This window comes from Styela clava, chromosome 2, assembly GCF_964204865.1.
Source record: "Styela clava chromosome 2, kaStyClav1.hap1.2, whole genome shotgun sequence".
NCBI lineage: Eukaryota > Metazoa > Chordata > Ascidiacea > Stolidobranchia > Styelidae > Styela > Styela clava.
The window spans coordinates 29199176-29220761 of record NC_135251.1 but is presented as its reverse complement, the minus strand read 5'-3'; the positions used below and the strand labels follow the sequence as shown (position 1 = coordinate 29220761).

General features: G+C 34.5%; 1 protein-coding gene across 4 annotated transcripts in view; it reads right to left on the bottom strand.

Annotated features, from left to right (window-relative positions):
- Nucleotides 1-21586, bottom strand: part of LOC120335328 (RNA-binding protein Nova-1-like) — a 29202-nt gene that overhangs the window by 7207 nt on the left and 409 nt on the right. The window contains exons 1-3 of one of the 4 annotated variants that reach the window (XM_039402823.2): nt 12182-12364; nt 11125-11304; nt 5169-5305 (exon numbers count right to left, since the gene is read on the bottom strand). In XM_039402823.2, coding sequence (XP_039258757.2) covers nt 5169-5305; nt 11125-11304; nt 12182-12266 — 402 coding nt within the window. In that variant the 5' untranslated portion in view covers nt 12267-12364. Of the gene's footprint in view, nt 1-5168; nt 5306-11124; nt 11305-12181; nt 12365-21586 lie in introns of those variants that run through there. The other 3 variants (XM_078110105.1, XM_039402822.2, XM_039402821.2) reach the window with 3 other exon arrangements.

Below are 21586 nucleotides of genomic sequence, written 5' to 3'. Positions count from 1 at the left end.
CCTATCTTACAAGACAACAACAGCGCGTCACGGAACAGCTGCCTTTCGCATAATATCGCGATGAGGGAAACAATTCACAGTTCATGCACCTTTAAATATTATAACTCACAGCATAGAAAGAAATTTCATATATGGAAGAATCGCCGAGTACTTTCATTTATAAATTAAACAACTTTGAATTATTATTAATTTCCCTAAAACAAGCACTAGAAATATCTCAGCAGCTGGCTTGGGTGGCTAGATTAGGATGAAAAAACGGATCTACATACGGCCCCAGTCGCCATTTAAATTGCCCTCCATTACCAATGATATTATTTGCACTGGCTAGTGAGAAATACTTGACCTTCCGTGCGTGTGGATCTTAATTGAAAATATTCACAAATGTATAATAATTAATTTAAACATTTTATTGTCCGTAGAATTGTTTCTGTAGATTTCGATGATTACAATTGAAAATCTGCGAATGAAAATGGTCGATATATATTTGATTATATGCTTCCGACTAATTTATTGAACGACTGGATAAACTAAACATAAAGGTGACTGAGCAGTGAAGTGCTTTTGAAAATGAAAACGAGATTTAGTTATTTCCTGTCGCGGTAAAATCTCATTTTAATCTTTAAACAAAGAGAATTGATGGAAAGCATAAAAGATCATTGAGCTATCAGCCTTGATAATAATAATTCCAGTTTCATACGACTTATTCTCAAGTGTCATTAATAACCTTGGAGTCTAAGTCCAATTTTATAAACGAACGGGTTGACCAATAAAATAATCGGCCATATCATCTCAAACCCAAAATTGCTTGAATTATTTTTGTATTGTGATAGGTAAATGTTACATTTCGACGTCAATATTCAAAAGGAAACTTCAGTCTCCACAAAAAATAACACTGTCATTTTTATTCCGATAATCGATGACATAAAATTATTTTATTCCTTGAATTTTATTGCCTGACATCTTTTTGTCACGATAGAGACTGGGACTTTATATTTTTGTTTTAAATATCATGTTTTATTCTAATAAAAACTCTGATGGTAATGTAAATCATGATTTTTATATAAATTAATACCAAGAAATGTCAAGCCGTTATTTATTTTGTGAAAATCAAAACTGAGTAGTCGGTGAGGATAATTCGATATCAATTATCATTAATACCAATCACTTAGCAAGAACTAATATGAAACACTGCTGAAAAAAATTCAAGACCCTACTGTACTGTTCTAGTAACTGAATCTAATAATCAAAACTTTTGCTCGACATCAGCAAAGGATGCGTTCCCCGCATATCACAGACTCAGCCAAAAGTAACTTAGCCACGTAGAAAATCAACTTTTACCGTTATATACCAGTTTGTACAAGTTGCCGAAGTCACGAGCAGATTTACATTGCAAAATTCCATTGAACTTATATGGAGTAACTGTTTGCATAACAGTAACAGATATATCGATTTGCGAATTACATGGTTACACTCTCAGGCAACATATATTTAGTTCACAACATAGCAGAACGATTTCGAAATAACAATTTATAACAGAAGAAAAAATATTAAAATTCAGTTCACGGGGTCAATACGCTGTCACCCATTCGTGTTTGACATGGTAAGGGTTACACACATTCATGCTTAAAATAATTGGACAGCGCATAAGGTGGTGTTTCAAAATTACAAAATGAACCAATATAGCATGGTAATGAAACGATTTATGGTCACGCACCGTTCTACCAATATTTCACTCTGCAATTTACATGCAAGAAAAATCACTTTTTCATTTAGAAATATTGTCATCCTAGAACCGACCAATACTTATCCAAGTAAATTTTCAAAAACACGATCTGACTCAATCTGTCGAAACCTGATTCACGATACTGTTATATTTTGAAGCCACCTTTGTTCCTGTATCGACGTTTCTGTCAATCTACTTTCATATGAACAAGGTGACTCGCACCCTTTTCTGTTTCACTTGATTAGTGGTGTCATGTTTATGTCCTAAGAGTGAATGATTTTATCACATGATCGAATGTAAAAAAATAGAAAAAAAAAGGGGGGGGCTTTCTTTATCTATTATGGCTTGTGCACTATGGTTACAATTTAACTTCAATTGCATAGGCAACCAGTGAAACAAAGGCTTCGAACCCATTGATGTGGGCGTATTTGCCAGATTTTAAGGAATAATTACTTGGAACGCTTAACTATGGATTATATCTCCATTTCAATTAAGTAACCGATTTTAAATATTTATATATATGTTAGTTTATAAAAATAGAGAAAATGTTTTTACATTTTTCAAATCTAAATTTTCGGTCAGCGAAAACAAATCCTCCGTTTTATTCAAATTAAAAAACTGACAGATTAGATTAACTTCGCGTCGTTAATAAATTTCTCTTTTGAAATATCAAATATTGAAATAAATATATCTAAATTGAATTTGACGTTTGTGTTTTTAATCTTTTTTTAGCGAATTTGTGATGAAAAATTTTACTCAACTATAACAACTAATTTTAATCGAAATCTGCTCTAATCTGCTACTTGCTCTCGAAAGTCTGGGAGAAAATTCTTCCACGGAAATTTATCGAGTTTGGGTTACGAATTTGGATTGACGCTACAAATTGTAAAACATCAAGGACATGTATCGCAACTCTAACGTTATTTGAAAATTAAAATTGAAAGCCTCCATTTTTGAACAAACATGGGCCACAAAAGTGAACGTTTCAGGCATGGCTTATACATAATCATGTTTATTGAATTGTAATAAACTCTGAACGCAGGGAATGCTGGGGCAGCAGTACCCACTTATCCAGCACTTAAACTGTGGGAATCCGAAATAACTCGAAAGGGTTTGCCTGGACAAATAAAGAAGACACAAATCTATGGTGTAAAGTGTTTGAATGATTTGATGAAATGAATAAATTAAACAATTTTGGAAAAGTTGGCACTATGTATATTGTACCAATGTTAAAATTTCTTACTTCATAGAATTCAATTAGACAAGGTGTAATGCTTGGTTTGGATTGATGATGACATTAGTTTTCATCATAACTATTTTGGTATAATCGGATTGCCATTCATATTGTATCAATAATGTGTTATATTTTATAGCAGTGTTTCCCAACTTTTTTTTGTGCATTCCTCTCTTTTCGTATTTGAAAATTCTTCATTCCCCCCTATCTATGCATAAAAATCTGTTTTATTTCACTGCTCAATCATTAGCTGGTGAGAAGCGCAATTTGTACTGGGGCTATAAATGAGTCAATGTTAGTAATATTACTCCCATAAAATTTGCTCCCAAAAACAGTAAAATTCCGCCCTGGTGAGAATTGAATTCCGCCCTTACTGATTTGGAAACGTTGCTTCTTAGTGTGAATGTGGTCCCTATCCCACCGTAAATGTTAGGCGTCAAAATGATTTGTCGGGCCTTCCGCAGATATAACAGCGAACATCAAATTTTGAATATCCGAATATTCGAATCAGTCTGTCGCAGAGTTATAGAAATAACTTTTCAAAGAAGTTAAAATTCACACGTAGGGCACTGCGTCAGTTCATACCGAACGCTGTCAATTTAATACATAGGTGTTAAGACAAAGACGCTAATCAAAAAGGTCATTCACAGACAAAGAAAACCCACGATTTCCGTCATTCGTTAGTTGTAGTAAGCAATCAATAAGTCATGAAAACATGTTGAATTAGCAAAAACATTTTGGTAATCTCTCGCCTCGTGATGCAATGTTTCTGTTTGAATGACGTAACAGATGACGAAATAAAAATGCGAACGAAGTATTCGTTATCAAAAGGAAATGTTGTCATCGGACATGTTGACGTATTTGATTGGAATTATTACCAACAACTGAATTATTGTCCATAGTTTTTGTCTATTTTAATGAATTTGATTCGAGGCCAGACTATGGGATTCTGTACTGAATGTTGTTTAATACATATTTGTACTGGATTTTGATCATGTGAACACGTAAGAACAAACAAACGTTTTTTTTTCGAAGACGATAGTATTATACAATGATAATTTCCAGCATAAATGGCCAACCTAACTCAACGTTTAGTTAAGAATATTTTTTGCTATCGATCGAAAGGGTAGGAATCAATTTTAAAAGTACATTCTCAAATTCAATTTAAATATTGAGGTCATAACTATGGAAGCAACAGGAAGCACCTACGAGTAAAAGCTTTTAATAGGTCAGAATTCATTCCACAAAACACCGCCACCCAACTTTGGGAAACTTTCTTACTAACTGATTCAAAGTATTGTGAAACGAGGTATAATCTAAACTTCATTTCTATATGTTTTGTTAAGACATGTGAATTAAAGTAGAATATTATATAAGTCGAATTAAAGAACGTTCATTACGCACGAAAAGCGTGTCATTCTTGAGTCTGATTTATTGCAGCAATATTTACAACCCTTTACTCGGGGGAAAACGAGAAAGAAATTTTTTGTGCGTGACACGTCATTTTTGTTCCCATTTTTTGTAATATTGTGACATGTTATTGTAAGGAAGCTTCATGAGAAATAAAAAGGGTTACAGCATGATAGCCATGAAATTAAGAGCTTGTAAGAAAATCTTATTTCTTTGCGAATCTCATGGCGTGAGATAATAATAACACCAAGTGATAAAATTGATGCAAAATATTCTAATCCTTAATTAAAAAATTAAAACTAGCTTTTTGGTTCAGACCCCTAGCGCTTACATCAATCATCATTCTCCAAAAATGTACATGCTTGATTATTACATATAAAGTATGCATGTAAGTTGGTAAGAATTGGTTCCAAATCTGGGAATGAAAATTTATTGTTGGCAATTGAAATTCATCTACCGTTTACGAACATTGGGGTCATTTTTTATTGAGAGTGCATTTGTAGCATTTGCAACTGTATACAGAATCCGCTTTTTAAAATCGAGACACGCAGAACTCCCTAGAGGGGACCGAATATATTGTCTGTTTAAAATCGAACAGTTGTCATATATTTATAAGCAAAATATGTTGCTTAATGTTAAAATAAAAACCGTTTCCTCTGGGAAGAAGAAAGTCCCCAAACAACAACTTGTCTAGAAATCTAGTGCCAAATCATGAAAAAATGAAAAATAGCAATAACCTCCGAGTAAACGAAGTAAAAGTTCTGTAAAAATTAAAACGGGTTTCCTATAGACTTCACATACCTGTTTTGCCCGATCTCCGATAATTGCAGTGAGGTCTTTGGGCACAGGAAAATCGTGTACTTTATCGATGATAGTGTTGTGGACTTTGGTTAGGCCTTCGAATGTTCCTTGTATCAACACAACCCGGTCCTGCGTACCTAAGGAAAACGAGAAAAACAAAACATTTAAAGCGACCGATCGGAAATAGGAAATTTATAGTAGTATTTCTGACGGCGTCCACATTGACTTCACAATTTAATCCCACTTTACATTTGACATAAAAGAACAAAACTACTATCTACATAAAAACTTTCCATAATTTTACTGAATGGTAATTTTCATTTCAAATGCAAAATGATTTATATAAATGTTGACTGTATTTAAATGTTGTATATCTAGATGCGTAGGGAGACGAAACTGGAAATTCAATTTGAATGAAATTCCAAATTTGTTGAACTCAAGAGAAAAAAAAAAGCATTTGGTGAGGAAGTAAAATTGTCTATTTGGCATAGTCTATTAATAGTCATTAATACAACCTATTAACAGAATTCTAGTCGTACTTACTCTGAAATGACATTGAATAAATATTTGAAATGATTATGAGTTGTGGAACAAATTTTTACATGAAGCCTATAGGTGGTAAAATCTCTTGTCAGCCTTACAAGAAGGGAATAATACATCGTTCACATTAAGAAATCGTCGCAAAGCACAGTTAAATACAACCTATTTTGTTGAAATATCGTTTGTGGATCGATACACCCGTATTATCCAGTACCACCCGATTGTCCCCGAGTAAGGTTTGTAGAATAGTAAAAAGAAACAAAAATCAACTCTCTATTTTCTCTGTATGTTTTTTTCAAATGCGAAATGAAAATTTTCAGTTAGGCCTATCGGCGGGCAGACGGCAATTTCAAGCAGCAAGCCACTTGGGAAAACTTTCGCTGCTACGCATAATACGGATCGAGTGTTTCGAGAGCCAATCGTAAAACGCACAAATCTCGAACGCTCGCTCTCTTTCGAAAGCTGTGAATGACGTCTAGAAAACGGAAAAATTGACATAGATATTCAGAGTAACTTATGATATTTTCAAAGTGTGCTGTTGTAGTCTATTCCAAGAATAGCTAAATGCACCCTATATGTTACTTTATATTTCACATAATATAGTCAAATATCTATAATCTAACGGGAATAAGATACAAATATCCTCGTATATTGCATAAGACCAAACAGCGCGTTCAAAGTATTATCTCATTTTATTCATCCAAGTATTTGTCTCATTTTATGTTAATATCTTGTCTGTCACGAACGCGTTCCAAATTCAATTCAGCATTTCATAGAACACAATTTTGACTTTTCTAGTCTTCAAATAACGTTCCATTTCACTGACTTAAGTGTCTCACGTCCGGACAAAGAGGGCTCTCGGACACAAAACATCTGGAAACCTTGAACACTCGAAATTCACGCATTAAGCCTAATATTTCAGATTCAAGAAGATATTATCAGGATGATTGTGGTGTAAAATAAATCATAACGGATGAGTACGCCTCTGCCCTTAAATAAAAAGAACGTATATATATCATAAATAAAATATACCAAAATTTACAGTGGCAAAATGAATTCTTTCTGGTTTGCTAATAATTGAAATGCATTTTCATAAAGGAGCAGAGCGCACAAATACAAAAATTCCAAATATTTTAAGCTTTCTATGCGATTATTTAAAAAAAATAACTTAAAAAAGTTGTGAATTAGATCTGACAAAACATTATGCTTTTACATTTCGAGCCTGTCTATTCCCAAGCATAACTTTCTACTCCTCGCGATCAACAAAATTATAGGAAAATCATAAGTGTGATGGTTCCGGAAATAAGGCAGAAAAGTTAACAAATACAATCCTCCCAAATATTGTTTAACATTTTCGTGGAAGATAACAAAGCACGACGACAGATGTTACGAACGTTTCATAACGAGCTTTCTACCGATCGAAAATGTATTGTGCTTTTCATGCGTAATACATCCATGGCCAATATTGGGCGCTAAGTGTTCTGTTACTTCGTATGGCACAACAAAATCCTGGGTTGACTGTGTATTAAAATGGGCGGAAAAAGTTGAAGGAGAAATTTGACGTCATCCTCCTGCTTCAAGGTCAGGTTTGATGTTAAGTTTAATTAAAAGAAAATACTTCTGGTATCGAATGAAAAATAAACTTTTACAAAACTTACAAATTTTACAAAAGTTGCTTACAGAATCGTTATCAGAAGATAAAGTAATATAAACAAAGTTCGCGGATTCATCGTTTTTCTATAGTTACGAGAGCAACAAACTTTCTTCACAGAGCGCTGGTATAAATTAGGACAATATCGTCAGCAAATTTGTGCTGATTCAGGAAGCACTGGTTCCGTCCGATATCTTGGCCATCCGATCCAGTTTATTTCAAACCATTCTGCGCATAACTTATATCGTTTCCGCCAACGTGGGTAGAATATCAGGGAGTTTAGACGAAACTTTTTGTCAGACTCAGCGTGAGACAGTCTCTACACTTCGTTTATTCGCCATTGTCCGATAGCGCAAATTGATTTACAGCCACCCCCAGACGTGGCCCACAGATATACTTGCCTCGTTTAATATATTTATACGCAGATAAGGTCAGTGACTCGTCATATGATCATAATTCATACTACCCGGCATAGTATAGCTGTTTTCAATAAACTTGATTTAGAGAAGGCGTGGATAAGGTGCATAAGACAACAAGTTCAAATTTAATTCCATTCATCCGATAAGCGAGTTGTTTCTTTCAAATTATGAAATCAAAACACAAAAGTAGACATCGCTATGTCAATTTATCGTGGGGAACATTTCAATTCATTAGTTTACTGATCAACCGAAGGGATTTTCAAAAATACCGACTGGTACAAAAGTGTAACTAACATCAGTGAATCAATGAGTTTTTTATGGCCATTTTTAGCCTTACTAAATCTATGTATATTAAACCGAGCTACTTTTCATTGTTGACATCTGTTGTTAACGACAATTGGAAATATATGGCCCCATTTTCAGTGTACATGTTATCGACTTTGATATAATCATATTACCAAGCGTAAATAAACCTTCCCATCCTCCATGCGTGTTAATTGAAATTTTTCACATACCACCTGCTAGTTTTTCATACACAATCTATAAATGTATTTGATTCGAAGTAAACAAAGTCAATGATAATCAAGATCGATTTGAATAAAACCGTTTTCAAAAAAACAAAAAAAAAAATAATGGACCTTGGCAGCGTCAGCGTCCATTCGATAGTAAGACAAATTATACATTTATTCCGGTTGAATTTCCCGCGTTTCTATTTCACCACATAAGCAAGTATTGCAAACAACACGTTCAATGAAGATAACCATCTTAACATCAATGATTAAACCTATATCTTTGCCGCAATGATCGTCAAGCAACTGCAAATTTTCTCAACGTACCTGATTGTTCGTCATGGCTGAATTATCTTACACGAGTATTAGCGTTGTTAGATGAAATTAGATGTTGATAAAAAAAATCTGACAATTTTTTAATTAATGTAATTAGTTTCTAGGATTTGCAAAACTTCCTCAAACAGAATTCAAACCTAATTGTCTTTGGGATATACATGAGGCAGTGTAGAGAATTTTCGGAAATTCTATTGTTCGTTGTTCACACCATTTGTCGAATGAACATTTAAAAACGAATATTCCGAATCGCCGTGACCTCGAAGATTGAATATGTTTTAACAAATGCATCGATGGAAAAGTACTATGTTAATGTGCGTGATCTCCGGGCGGTCGTATCATTTGTATATAAACCTCGTTTACGCAAAATCGATTAATATTTCCTAATTAGCAAGTCGTTGACGATAAATCAATATGAACTGACCCGACATAATTGATGTTGCATATTCAAAAGTAAAAAAAGAAAACATTCAATCGTGACACGTTTGCATCATCAATTTTATGTTGTGGCATCTAGTTGTCATGTGGCATGAACTAATATTTTCGAAGAGAAATTGATCGTATTCTGCCAGAATAAGTCTAGCGACCTTATCGGGCCATGACTAAAATAGACATTTTTTACGCCCTTGTTTGCCAGTTGCCACAAAGCCAAAACCAAAATATACAAGATGGACTGATGAATTACGTTTCATAATGCCACCGGATGAGCTGAAATCGTTACCTCGAATGCCAAAGACTATAACAATGAGACATGTTTTCAAATTGCAAATACGTTGTTACAATTTTTGAAATAAACAAGCAAAATGATGGTATACTGCTTTTATTGAAACTCTATATCAAATAATACTAAATCTACTCTCTGTGAAAGGGAAATTATGGCTTACTCAATTTATTGGACTGAAGGTGTAATGAAAAATGAACTTGTATTCGAGATCTTGTGCTCCACAATAGCAGAGTTTAACGGAATATGCTTTTGACAGGAAACAATTAGAGAAAAGTTTTTTGTGTATTTTGTCTATTTGTACATTAATTAAATCAGGTAATATTGATAAATGACCGAAAAGTAAGTCAACAAATATTTCATTTAAATACTACTCAAATTCTTACGTTATTACTATTTGAAAATTTGTAAGCTGCACCAAATAGGCGTTTAAAAAGCATAGCCAACGGCATGATTTCGACTTGGCGCTGAAAGTAGGGGTATCAGATTCTTGCCAGCGGTCAACATCAGATATATTCTAGTTATACGTGCGATATGCGACAAAATTGATTTCATTTTCAGTTTCTGCAAGTGGTGGTAATAGACGAATGAGTTTGCGTACTCTAACGTTGATATAGTAATGAACCAAGAAAACAGAAATCAAGGAAATAATTCTGCTAGAAAACACAGCACTTCGATTAATGACACTGGAGTACAAAACGAAAACAAAATCACAATGGCAACTTAATTCGTGCACTTTACGCTGTTATACGTAGCTTGAAAGGTGAACTTTGAAGATCACCCGTGATAAGGGTCCCATTTTCCGTATAAACTTAACATATCTCTATGCCATTATACCGGCAAGATACCCCGCGGGCTCATGGAATAAATCGCGACACAAGTAATTTGGGATAGCATTGCGGAATAGACCTGCAGAAACCTAAGAATCAGAAACATTATCGGAAAAATGTAAAATAATAAAACTTGCAGAACGTAAAATTGAACTATTCAACCAAGCCAAGATTAATTCAAATTGCTTAAAATTAAATAATCCTGAATTAAATGGTATCCGACAAAGTTTATATCTACGAGTTTTGTCGAAATAAGAATGTTTATGTCGTGTATGACGTAGTGAGCACATAAAGGGTTAATGTTTTTACTAATGCGTCCAAAAGATGAAAGCGGCATCATAAACGTAATGGATAAATTATGACGCAATCTGAGATTGCCAACACGGTGAGAACGATATCGGTAATATTTACTTGTATATCTTTTACTTTATACTTATCATTTCTCTTGGGATATAGCTTAGCGAATTCCAAATTTTATAATTAGACAAGATCATTTTAAAATATACGTTCCTTAACTTCACATCTCAACAATTTCATTTAGTATATAACTTTTAACTTTGGCCAATAAACGAAACTGTCCTTCACGGACTCCCAAGGCGATGAAAAGTGATTGCTGCCAAAGGCTAATATAATGAAAAGACTATCAATTTATGACGTACGGTTGCAATATTCTCAAGTCATGCACACAGACTATTATCGGACAGCATATATTGACAATTTCTTATACTTTTATGCAAAAATTTCAAATGTTCTCTCTGAGTCGACGAGTAGTTCGTGTTGCGAAAGATTTTTATTGTGAAGTGAGATACTGGGGCAGAGTATGAAAAACGGATGGTGAGGGGTTTTCTCTTTGATCAAATGAAACACTGGTGTATGTGCGAAGCCAGTTTCCTGGGCTTCTTTAAATTCCCACTGCAACCTATGTCTACGTAGATGGTTTAAAAATGACTCACCCGGATAAAAATCTTTAGCTTTTGAAAGTTTTATGATTGCTCCAGTTTCTTTCTGCAACTGAACGATGATTTGGCCTCCTTTCCCAATGATTGCACCTGCTGCATATCCCGGTACCAGAATCTTCAGTAAAAGCTGTCCAGGAGGAGGACTTCCAACGATTGTCCCGTTCTCCATACCTTCTGGAAAAAAGATAGATTATATTCAAATAAAGTTGGAGACGAGTAAGATCAGAATACATTAAATACATTTGTAATCAGATCAGAAAAGCGTCCAAACAAATTTTGTCAACATCTAAATATTCAATACATTTGTTTTGTTACTTTATTCAATCAAGTTCGATGGGCTTTTAGGTAACATGGCATTGTCCGCCCACACCAAGTCTCTGGTATACACAACATGTACACACAGTTTCGAAATTAAAATCTGTATCATCCAAACCAACCACCTCGACAAATATAGCCCATTACTTCCTTCCGAGATCGCCCGACTCGGCGTTGTACGGTGCGTTCTCGGTAAAATTCTGTTTCCAAATCCAAAATTCATGCGAAAAAAAAAACATTTCTTGCCAAGCCTGGGCTATTAAAAATTTCATCTCAAAACGAACATGGCCATTTCAATACGAACAGCGGCGGGAGTTACAATTTCTCATCGATAAAATCAATTGCTGAGAAGCTTAATATTTCGTACGAAAATTATTTCGTGTAAATCGCCCGATTTCTATATATTTTCAAAGAAGACTCTTATGCTCGTTAAACAAAATAAAATACACTTTTGCTTTTCCGTAATGGGATCACGCCACATTTCAACTGAAAATAGCACATTTTATCAACTTAACTTATGGACTGTATAATAATTTAATAAATATTCGACCTAAGAATTTTTCGCCATTTACAATAAGAAAATATAATACTACGCTGACCCTACATTTCAAATTTATACTACTTCAGAAATCAAGCATAGCTATTCAAAAAATCTAGGCGAAAAAAAACAGCCTACTAACACCAATTTTATAATAATTATTTTGCGATTTCAATTTATGATACACGGTCAACTTACCAAATGGCTGCTGTGTATAATAATATGCATATTGACGAGGAACTGCATGATTTTCAATATAAGTGACTGGTGTGCTAACTTCCATGATGATAGATGTTTTGAGAATTATTAGTATTTATTGTAGGACGTGACAAATGTTAATGACGATGAAGGCGCATTGCCTTGAAATGACTAGAATAAAATGGATCTAGAGAATATTAATCATAAATTTCATTAAAATTTGATAGAAAGTACATAAAAATCAAGAAATTTGTATAAAATAGAAACTTGGTATTGTTGTGTTTTGTAAAAGTTGAGAAAAAAAAAAATAGCGATATTACTAAGCAAGACTTGAAAACCGATATACCAGTATTCTCTGATTCCATGATAGTTTCGCAATTCGTTCGAAATAAAAGTCAAGATCACAAATTGATATCATTAAGTTATAGGAGAACAGAAGAACACATGGACCGCATACGACCTCTTCTCAACAAAATTAAATGACTGGTGAACGCCACGATTCAACAGCTCACTAGATTCATTATATCTGCTGAACTATCTTTTCGCATAAAATTATACTACATTTTATCGCATCACTTGCCTTGAATATCAAGTCACACTGTATCCTTAATAACCGTTCATATTCTTATTAACTTAATATGGAAAAGAAATCGCAATACGGTTCCCGCTGCCAGTACTCAACACCATAAAACCGCTCAAGGCTGGCGTAATTCCATTTATGCGATTGCACATAATAGTTAAACTGACTCCCGTGGAGCGCTGGAAGAGCGCCGTTTGTTGCATGCTTTTTATATGCAGTGCACGCCCACATCGCACTCCGTCCGACTGGTTCTTTATTATGTTGAGTGTTTCCTATTATGTGGCTTCAGTGACGTCGACAAATTTAATGACAGGGGACGGCAAATAACAAAACCAATTCCATTTATTTTTGCAATTTTGGGAATGAGGTCGCATGAAATTAGAGACGCGTGTGGTTGCAATTCAATATTTCAAATGTCTAAGGAAATTTGATTTTCAATTGAAAATTCGGATTTTAAAAGGATTTCACCGCAAAATCAGCTTTAAGAATTTTTTTAAATTCTTAATAACAAGCATTTTTGTTCACGATCATGAAAATTAGGCCGAGCTATAAATAATAATAATGCTGAAGCTTTAACATGAATCTACACATTGTCCTATTTAAACAGTAAGTAATACTGAGATCAAAATCTAAAAAAGTATTTCACCCTCCTTTATTTCAATGGCAATCATATATAATGTATATACAGGCACACGCATAATCATCTTTCCAATTGAATATTGTGAAGAAAGAGTCTATGGAAATTGAAAATACTTTCGCAATTTTACAAATATCGAAACCAGCAGGTGGTTGCCAATATTTCAAAAGTCAATAACGACTCTTCATTTCTCAACACTCCCTTAAAATAAAAATCCCATAATGAGCAAAAAAGAAACAGCCATACGCAGATTTTAAATTTCGGAAATTATGCCGTCAATTCAAGGGAATTATTTGCGCACCAAGGGCGCACCGCAACAGCCTATTTCCAAATTTATTAATGAACGTTTGAACAAAATACCTCAATTTGTTTATTTTGACTACCGAGTTCAAATTGGTCACCATTACTCATATAAATTATCATCGGTACATATTGGAACAACTATGGAGGTTCTACTTTGAAGGTATATTTAGTTGGAAAACTCAATGCTTTGAGGTCACCAGAATCTTGCCTTTAAATTTGATAGCAGAAAAATGAGAACCGACATTTCACAGTAATTTACGCGAAAGGTGATTTGTTAGGTTCTATTTTACGAACTTTTCTGGATCATTCACTATTTATGGCCCATTTCTTTCTTGTCAAGCTAATACTCACTACTGAAAATTTTTAACATTTTTTTGAAATGTAAATTTGTGGCATTTGCAGTGAGACATAAATTCTTACGTCTTTTTTAACACAATTTTGCTCTATTCCTGAACAATTTACTGAAAACTGCCTTTACCTGGCTTACTATCAATAATCCTTTTTTCAAATCAACCAACCGAGATAGATGAAAATGCGCGCTTTGTATGTCTTGGATAGCTTCGGCAGCGAAGTAAGTCTGTAGATAGATTCTTCAAAATATTGTTAAATATCAGTGGCTGCTTTTATCAAGCCTTATTCGGAGCAAAAGGCACGAGTAAGCGTCGTATTACGTCATTATACAAAGAAGATTTAGCCCCCAAAAAATTTAAATTTCGTGCTGGCTACACTCTTGCACTGACCGAGTTCTCATTGCCTATCAGTATCACACGATAAGAAACGTATCCAACAGAGATTTAGTTGCGTTCGTATGACAATATATAATCAACTAATCCACTCGCAGAGTTAAAACTGATTGACATGACAATAATAACATCACAATACTGCTCAAACTAACGCTGACAAGACCTGCATCCTGCGCGTTCGGGGGCGTTGCTGATATAAACACAAGCGTCGGAAATTTGAAGGTATTATTTTTTTAATCAATTGGTACAGGAATATACATTCATGTTGTACAGGGCGTCGGTAGCACAGAGGGTATGGATAGCAAGATAAATGAAATAACCTATAAATCATCTAAACAATGAAATATAAATTCATTGTAAGTATTAATAATAGTTCGTTGCAAGTTTGAATGAACACGATTATTCTACATATCTGTTTTTAATTTTTTTTCCAACTTTATTTATATCTTTGATTACAGCTAACAACTTCAGTCAAAATTCAAACTTCCCAAATCGACATATGACGCACTTTTTATAAGATAGGCTAATTTTGAAGCAATTCAGGAAGAGCAAATAGATTTAAGTTACATTTTACTGCATATTCAACCTATGTACTATCTCGTACCATGAGCTATGTGGTGACAACTGCGACGGCGCAAAAGCGTATTTACGAGCTCGTAAATGGGAAAACACAAAACCGTTTTCAAAATTTGCCGTGAAACTGGTAAAGTTAACGCGCATTCTACTGTTCAAATTTGAATGCATTTATACATTATTTGATTGTATATAAATCAGTCAGAAAATGGATTCATTGTACAATCGTACATTATAGTGGAAAAACAAATTATTAACTAATAATCGATAAACAGTACTATATATATATATATAAATATTGCGTATTGTGATTGAAATTCCAGTTAATTACTGATTTTGATATAAATTCACCTCTGGTTGTATGTATGTACTTTAGAATAAATTATCGACTATTTTTATATCATTTACCGAGGGAGGGACGAGGAATACTTCCCATCAGTCGATTTAATATTGTAAGGTAGAATTGTGATCGCTGAAGCGGAAAATCTGACAGTCAATGTCTGGAAATCCAGTATAGCATTTTTCTCCCTCCCGGAATCTAAATTGGAGGAACTCAAATCGTACCAATTCAAAGGTGTGGTATAAACTTCACACTACATAAACTAAAGGAACTCAACCTGCATGGTTGCATCAATCTGGAAGATGTCAGTTCATATTCAAACAAATATGGGTTAAAACTTGACTTGAAGAAATGGTATAAACCATGAGTATAAACATTCAAGCATTGGAATATTTATTTTTTACGCCGATAGTATTTACAATGTATATCTATTCCAGAAAATGACGCTCTCCCAAAAAGTCCGTTGTGTTATAAAAGACTATGGATTTAAACAGTTATTTGTATTTTTGTTGTCATGAGTGGGCGAACAGACACTGTAAATTTTTAAGCGCATTTAGCGGTAGTTGTACTTCATAAATCAGCAGCGGACAATGTCCAAGAACTCATGAAATAAGTTTTGTAACTTTATGTGGATTTTTCTTCAGTTGTAGATTCGAATAAAAAGTTTGGATACTGACAGAAACGGCACCAGTCCCCGAACATACGCCTTATCAGCAGCTTACTAATGAGGAAGCCAATTCAAATGGCGATTGAGACTATATACATACCACTACTACTCCCAACCAGTAGTTCATAATAAACTTAACAAATCGATATCGCGACTGGGACAATGCGTGCTGACCATATGATCATATGCGTTCATGTTAAATGAGTCTAAGCTGTACAACTAACAATAATGCAAACCATCACATACCGCCAAATAAACATTGTTGGGCTGAATCAAATCGTTGTAAAATGAGAGTGTATGGCAAATATTGCCGTCAATTAATCAAAGAGAGCTTGCCATCATATCCGAATAATTTATTATGAATTGATACGAGCGTCGTGCGCGTGTGTAAGTCGCTACTGTATCGCGTCATAGATAAGAGAGTGAGCACGCAAACCAGGGACGACATTATCCCGGAAACACGTGATGATAAAGTATGATTGGCGCGATGATACAAAAAATATTGATTAAAGTAATCATAATATTAGTTCTTCTCAAGTTTTGAACTATTTTTTTCACGAGTTTCATTATTTGTTAATGACATAAATGTATTCATCGGCAGGTTTAATGACAAAAACATGCATGGGCCACTGAATGAACTGATAACTACCAACTTTTTTGTGTACGGTGCATATTCCAAAATACATGTTGTTGGATGCATATTGGCATTAGTTAGCTAAGACACACTCCTTTCAACAAAAAGAGTCACGTGTGGTGATAAATCAGATACATCATCGTCGGAATAAATATTGCATCATCATGGGTGGATCACAGAAGAATTGCACATGAATGAATGATTCGACAAAACTCAATTAGCCGTTCCAATGCTTAACAGTAGTGAGTAGATTGACAGCGAGCTAGCGATTTTTTGTCCAAAGAAAAGCATTGTATTGTGCACAGAGTATCGATTTTCCAGCAACAAGACAGCTTGCATTAAACAAAATTCCTTTCGATTCACGCCATGGTTGTTGAGTGTTCACGACTGTCTTCCAAACAAACTAATCTGGCTTTCTAAGACTGCTCTGCAACTTTACTTCACCCCATGATAAGTATAGTTTTCATTCATCTGTCACAATGGTTTACAACCTGAAAATGATATCATTTTATATCTATCTTCATGGACAAGAATAGGAAGTTACTTTGTCAAGTAGGAAGTCTATTTGTTACATAGCAAAATACATCAATTCAGAATAGGCAAAGCTTCTGATAGATGCCAATTTTCCTTCTATCCCTCCTTTGTCAACTATGCCCCCGACATCCTATAGTTAGATCAAAATTTATGAAACATGCTTCTTTTGGTGGTATATAGTAAAGATTTGACTACATCTACATGCCTTAGCTTCCAAACACGCTTCAGCTGAACTTTTATACAGATTCCAATAAGATTTGTTACTTCACTGAGACATGTAACTTAATTAATACTAAAATCTACATAATAGGCTAAACATTTCGTCGATGTGTAAATGCATTTAACCATTACAAGTTACAATACAGGTCATATCATGCCATTTCCTGGTCGAGTTCGCGACGACGAAGTGAATTTCGAATACAGAAGAGTCGTGTCCAGTACTCAACACATTAGATAGTGGTGACAAAGAAGCTATCAAAATGACGAAAACGCAGCGGTGTAATATTCACAAATTCGTGTTCGCAAATAAGTAAACATTGACTTATAACAATTAAAAACAGATGGAAGAATTTCTCCTTTAACGCAAGGCAGAAATGTTTTGAATATCATTCAGTTTCCACTCACTCATACCCATAGCATGGTCGAACTAGAATATTCATGTCAGTACAAGAAGCCAATACATTTATGGCCAAAACTATTGTTTTAATAACGAATAAAGGTCATTGATCGAGTACACCATCGAAGCCACTCGTATAATGCTCCTAACTGGAGAATACTATGATGCTTATGATGCATAGTATAACTTGATTATTCAGATTCACTAATACCAAACGGTATTTTCAAACGTTGTCCTAGGAAATTTAACGAAAAATATCCAATACAATATTTTCTTTATCATTATCTAACGCTATAATAAGCTATATACGTTTAATGTATCTCGTCTATTAGACGTATGCAGTCAACAAATTGCATATGAAATCGGAGTACATAAACATCCTATTTTTCCCCATCATTTTTTGCAGAAATCTATTCAATGATGTTTTTTAAACTTAATTCTCATGCAAATACTAACTGCCTTACCCCCTACCCCCAAATAGGATTAAAAACTCTAAATAAAATTTTGTTTGTAGACTATCTTAACTAAAATACCAACACCAATTTAAATGCACATTAGACGTCTTTGGTCGAGCGTCGTGACGTCCACGCAACGTCCACGCAACTACAGGTCAGCATGTGACGCTGTGCTAAGCGTTTATGAAACTTTTTGGCAACGTCGAAGTAATTTTGCAACTTCAATCTAATTTTAGGCAATGGCGACACGGAAATGCTTTTACGATTCGCAGAATAAGGCAATTCATACAGCAATCTCATCTGAAAGGAGCAGACAGAGTCCAATCAATATATAATATGCCATTTGAGCCAGCCGAATCGTGCATTGGACACCGTAGAATACTGCTTATGGTTCATCATTTGATATTAATTTGGTTATATCAACAGTTTTTGGTCGTCTGAAGCGCCAAGATGTTAGATCTCAAACAAGTTAAAATCAATAATAGATTAAGTTCGAGATCTTATAAAGAAATCTTATTCGGGAAATTAATTACAAGGATAAGTTAAAGTTTAAAACGTTGTTTTTTCTTGTGACGTAAAATTAAAAAACGGATTAAAAATTATAAAACAGTTGGATTATATAGTCAGTCATTCGACCGTCGCGTCTAAGAACTATACATTAGTAAAAATAAACGACATTCTAACTCAGAACTGGGCATCAAGTTGTATATTGTCTCATGTTATATACACTATTTCTATGACCGAAATTTCTTCATTCAGTCAGCAGAATACTTAGGCCGTTTCTTTGTTTTTATGACGATTGTAAAAAAAATGGCAGACTCATCAAATAGCGACAATTGTATGAAGCGCTCGCTACTAGTGCATGCGACACTTCCTTTTTGGTGTCAGGATGAATGCAATGAAAAATGATCTCTAACTCAATCGTAGTCGGTCAATTAATACAAATAATAGTATTAATAACTTTTACTATCGATACAAACAAAGATGGTCCATATGACTTTGGTTCTCTTTGAGTTTGCCATAAACATATGTGCCATGGGGTAGAAAGTAATGGAAAAAGCTATTCCAATGGCTGATTATGACACAAGCATTTTGATAAAAAGACTATAGTCATCAAGTCGCTTTCAAAAAAAGTTATTCGTGAGAAGCCAACAATGCCAATAATTGAATAATTATACTTGTATGAATGTTTTAGTCGTTGAATGACTTCAATTTGTAATTTGTATATCTATCCCTGATATATACCAGTTGCAAGGTTAATATTCTTTCACATTTTGCACATTTGTTTGTACACTGGACACCACACCACGGTCAGAAACAACAACCCTTCAGATTTCTCATTATTTGAACTGTTTTCTACCGTTTTGTCGTTTTAACAAATTGTTAGGTAATCGATATTCAGACGTAATCCATAAACGAGCGAAATGCACTTGCCGTCTGAAACATTTGGTAAAAAGTACTCTTGTGTAATACAAAAACATGAAAATACTCGATAAAGCACGCAATAATGTCTGTTTATCAAGAAAATGACATTGTCGGAATACGAAGTGGTGTATATGTATACACTGTATACATTGAAATTCCACTCATTGTTACAGGTTTTACTGTTGAATTATGGAATCGGATTGCGCACATGACTGAGGAAAACGTAATGCAAAATATCTTGCATTATGACTCAATTTGTTTACGGCGTGACTTGATTTACATAAGACTGACTACTGTCTTTAATGCTGTTAAACCCAGGCGCATAACTTACTTGTATTTTATACCATTTAAATGATGTATGTATAACAAATTAGTTTAGTGCGAAAATGCAAAGCAGCTCTGAATGCTTTTTGATGAAAATTAAGAAGTGTGCCTTTACCTAACCCAAATTCTCATCTGATAATTACTCTTAAAGTATTCAGAATTTCATTAGTGAAAAATTATGAATTTAAGTAGAATTTAGCGCATTTTATGCTTATTCGTTGAATGGCAGTAAATTTTACTAATATCTTTTAACAATACGAACCCGCTTTTAGCGAAAACTTTCATGAAACAGTTGTAGTTGCGTCGCAAAATATCTATACTCACAATTACCGACCACGGATAATGCGCCAGAGAAGTATGGCCCAATATGGTCAATTCTCGAAAGAGAATAACCTGTTACAACAAGACCTCCTTCTGCAATTAGTTAGCGATGGTTAGCGAAGCCACTCTGGAAACAATAAGACTTATCGGGAGGCCTCAATGATTTTCAATATAAACGTAAGCAGGACGGGGCTCCAAAATGGTATTTGATTTCGCTCGAAATTTGGCTAATGCAATTTAATGAGGCGAACGGGGTTTAGTAAGAAACCCACGCGACAAGTGGGGTAATTGTTCGCAAAATTACCCAAAACTTTTGTCAGACAAAGCGGATTCAAGTCAAATAAGTACAATATAAAAGATAAGGTTGGGCGACTGTAAACCGATGAATAGGTTACTTTGATATGATAGCAAAAATCTCAACCGGTATCAATATTACGATTTATGCCCAATTTAGCCCCCGGATAAAAAGTATTCCATTCGACGTCGGTCATTTGGGATGTAAAATGAAATATTTGATTGTCATATAGATAGTTCTAAAGAACTTGAGCGGGTAATTGGCGAAATCGACGACAGATGAAATGATGAAACTCTCCCGTCGCGTCCTACTTTTATTGTAGAATTAACACAGAAACTGACGAATGACAACGGCTCAGCATGCAACCTATTGTTTGTATCAAATTTGCGGAGATTACGTCACGGCTACCACCAAACAGGCAGCGTCTTCGCTTGTTTAGTTTGTTCCTATGTTTTACGACCGAGCCAAACATTCGGATCCTTTTACAACGCGACTGTATTGCTTGCAAGAAAGGCGCGGTCGTGATGCCATAAAGAATGTCATTTTATTACCAATATATATATGCCAAAGACTACCCAATATAATACACTGAGTACTATGGTATGAAAGTATCTAAACAAAAATCAGTCCACGGAATGAATATTGAACCAGACTAAATATCGTGACTAAATATTCTTAAAATGAAACGCGCTCATAGCATGTCGTGGTGACACTGTGCATTGAATCAATCAATAATGCGAGCTATCTAATTCTGCTGTCTGTTGGCTAATGGTAAGTATATCAAAGCGCGTCCTAATAACTGACCAGCGGTGACCAACCATATGGAATATTTTCATAACGACTTTAAATACGATTCTTATCTACAATCTCGTCCGCATTGAACTCGCCCGCACAGCGCTACGCAGCGTCTTGGTAAACAAACATCACATTTAGCCGAAATAGTAGATTAGGAAGACGG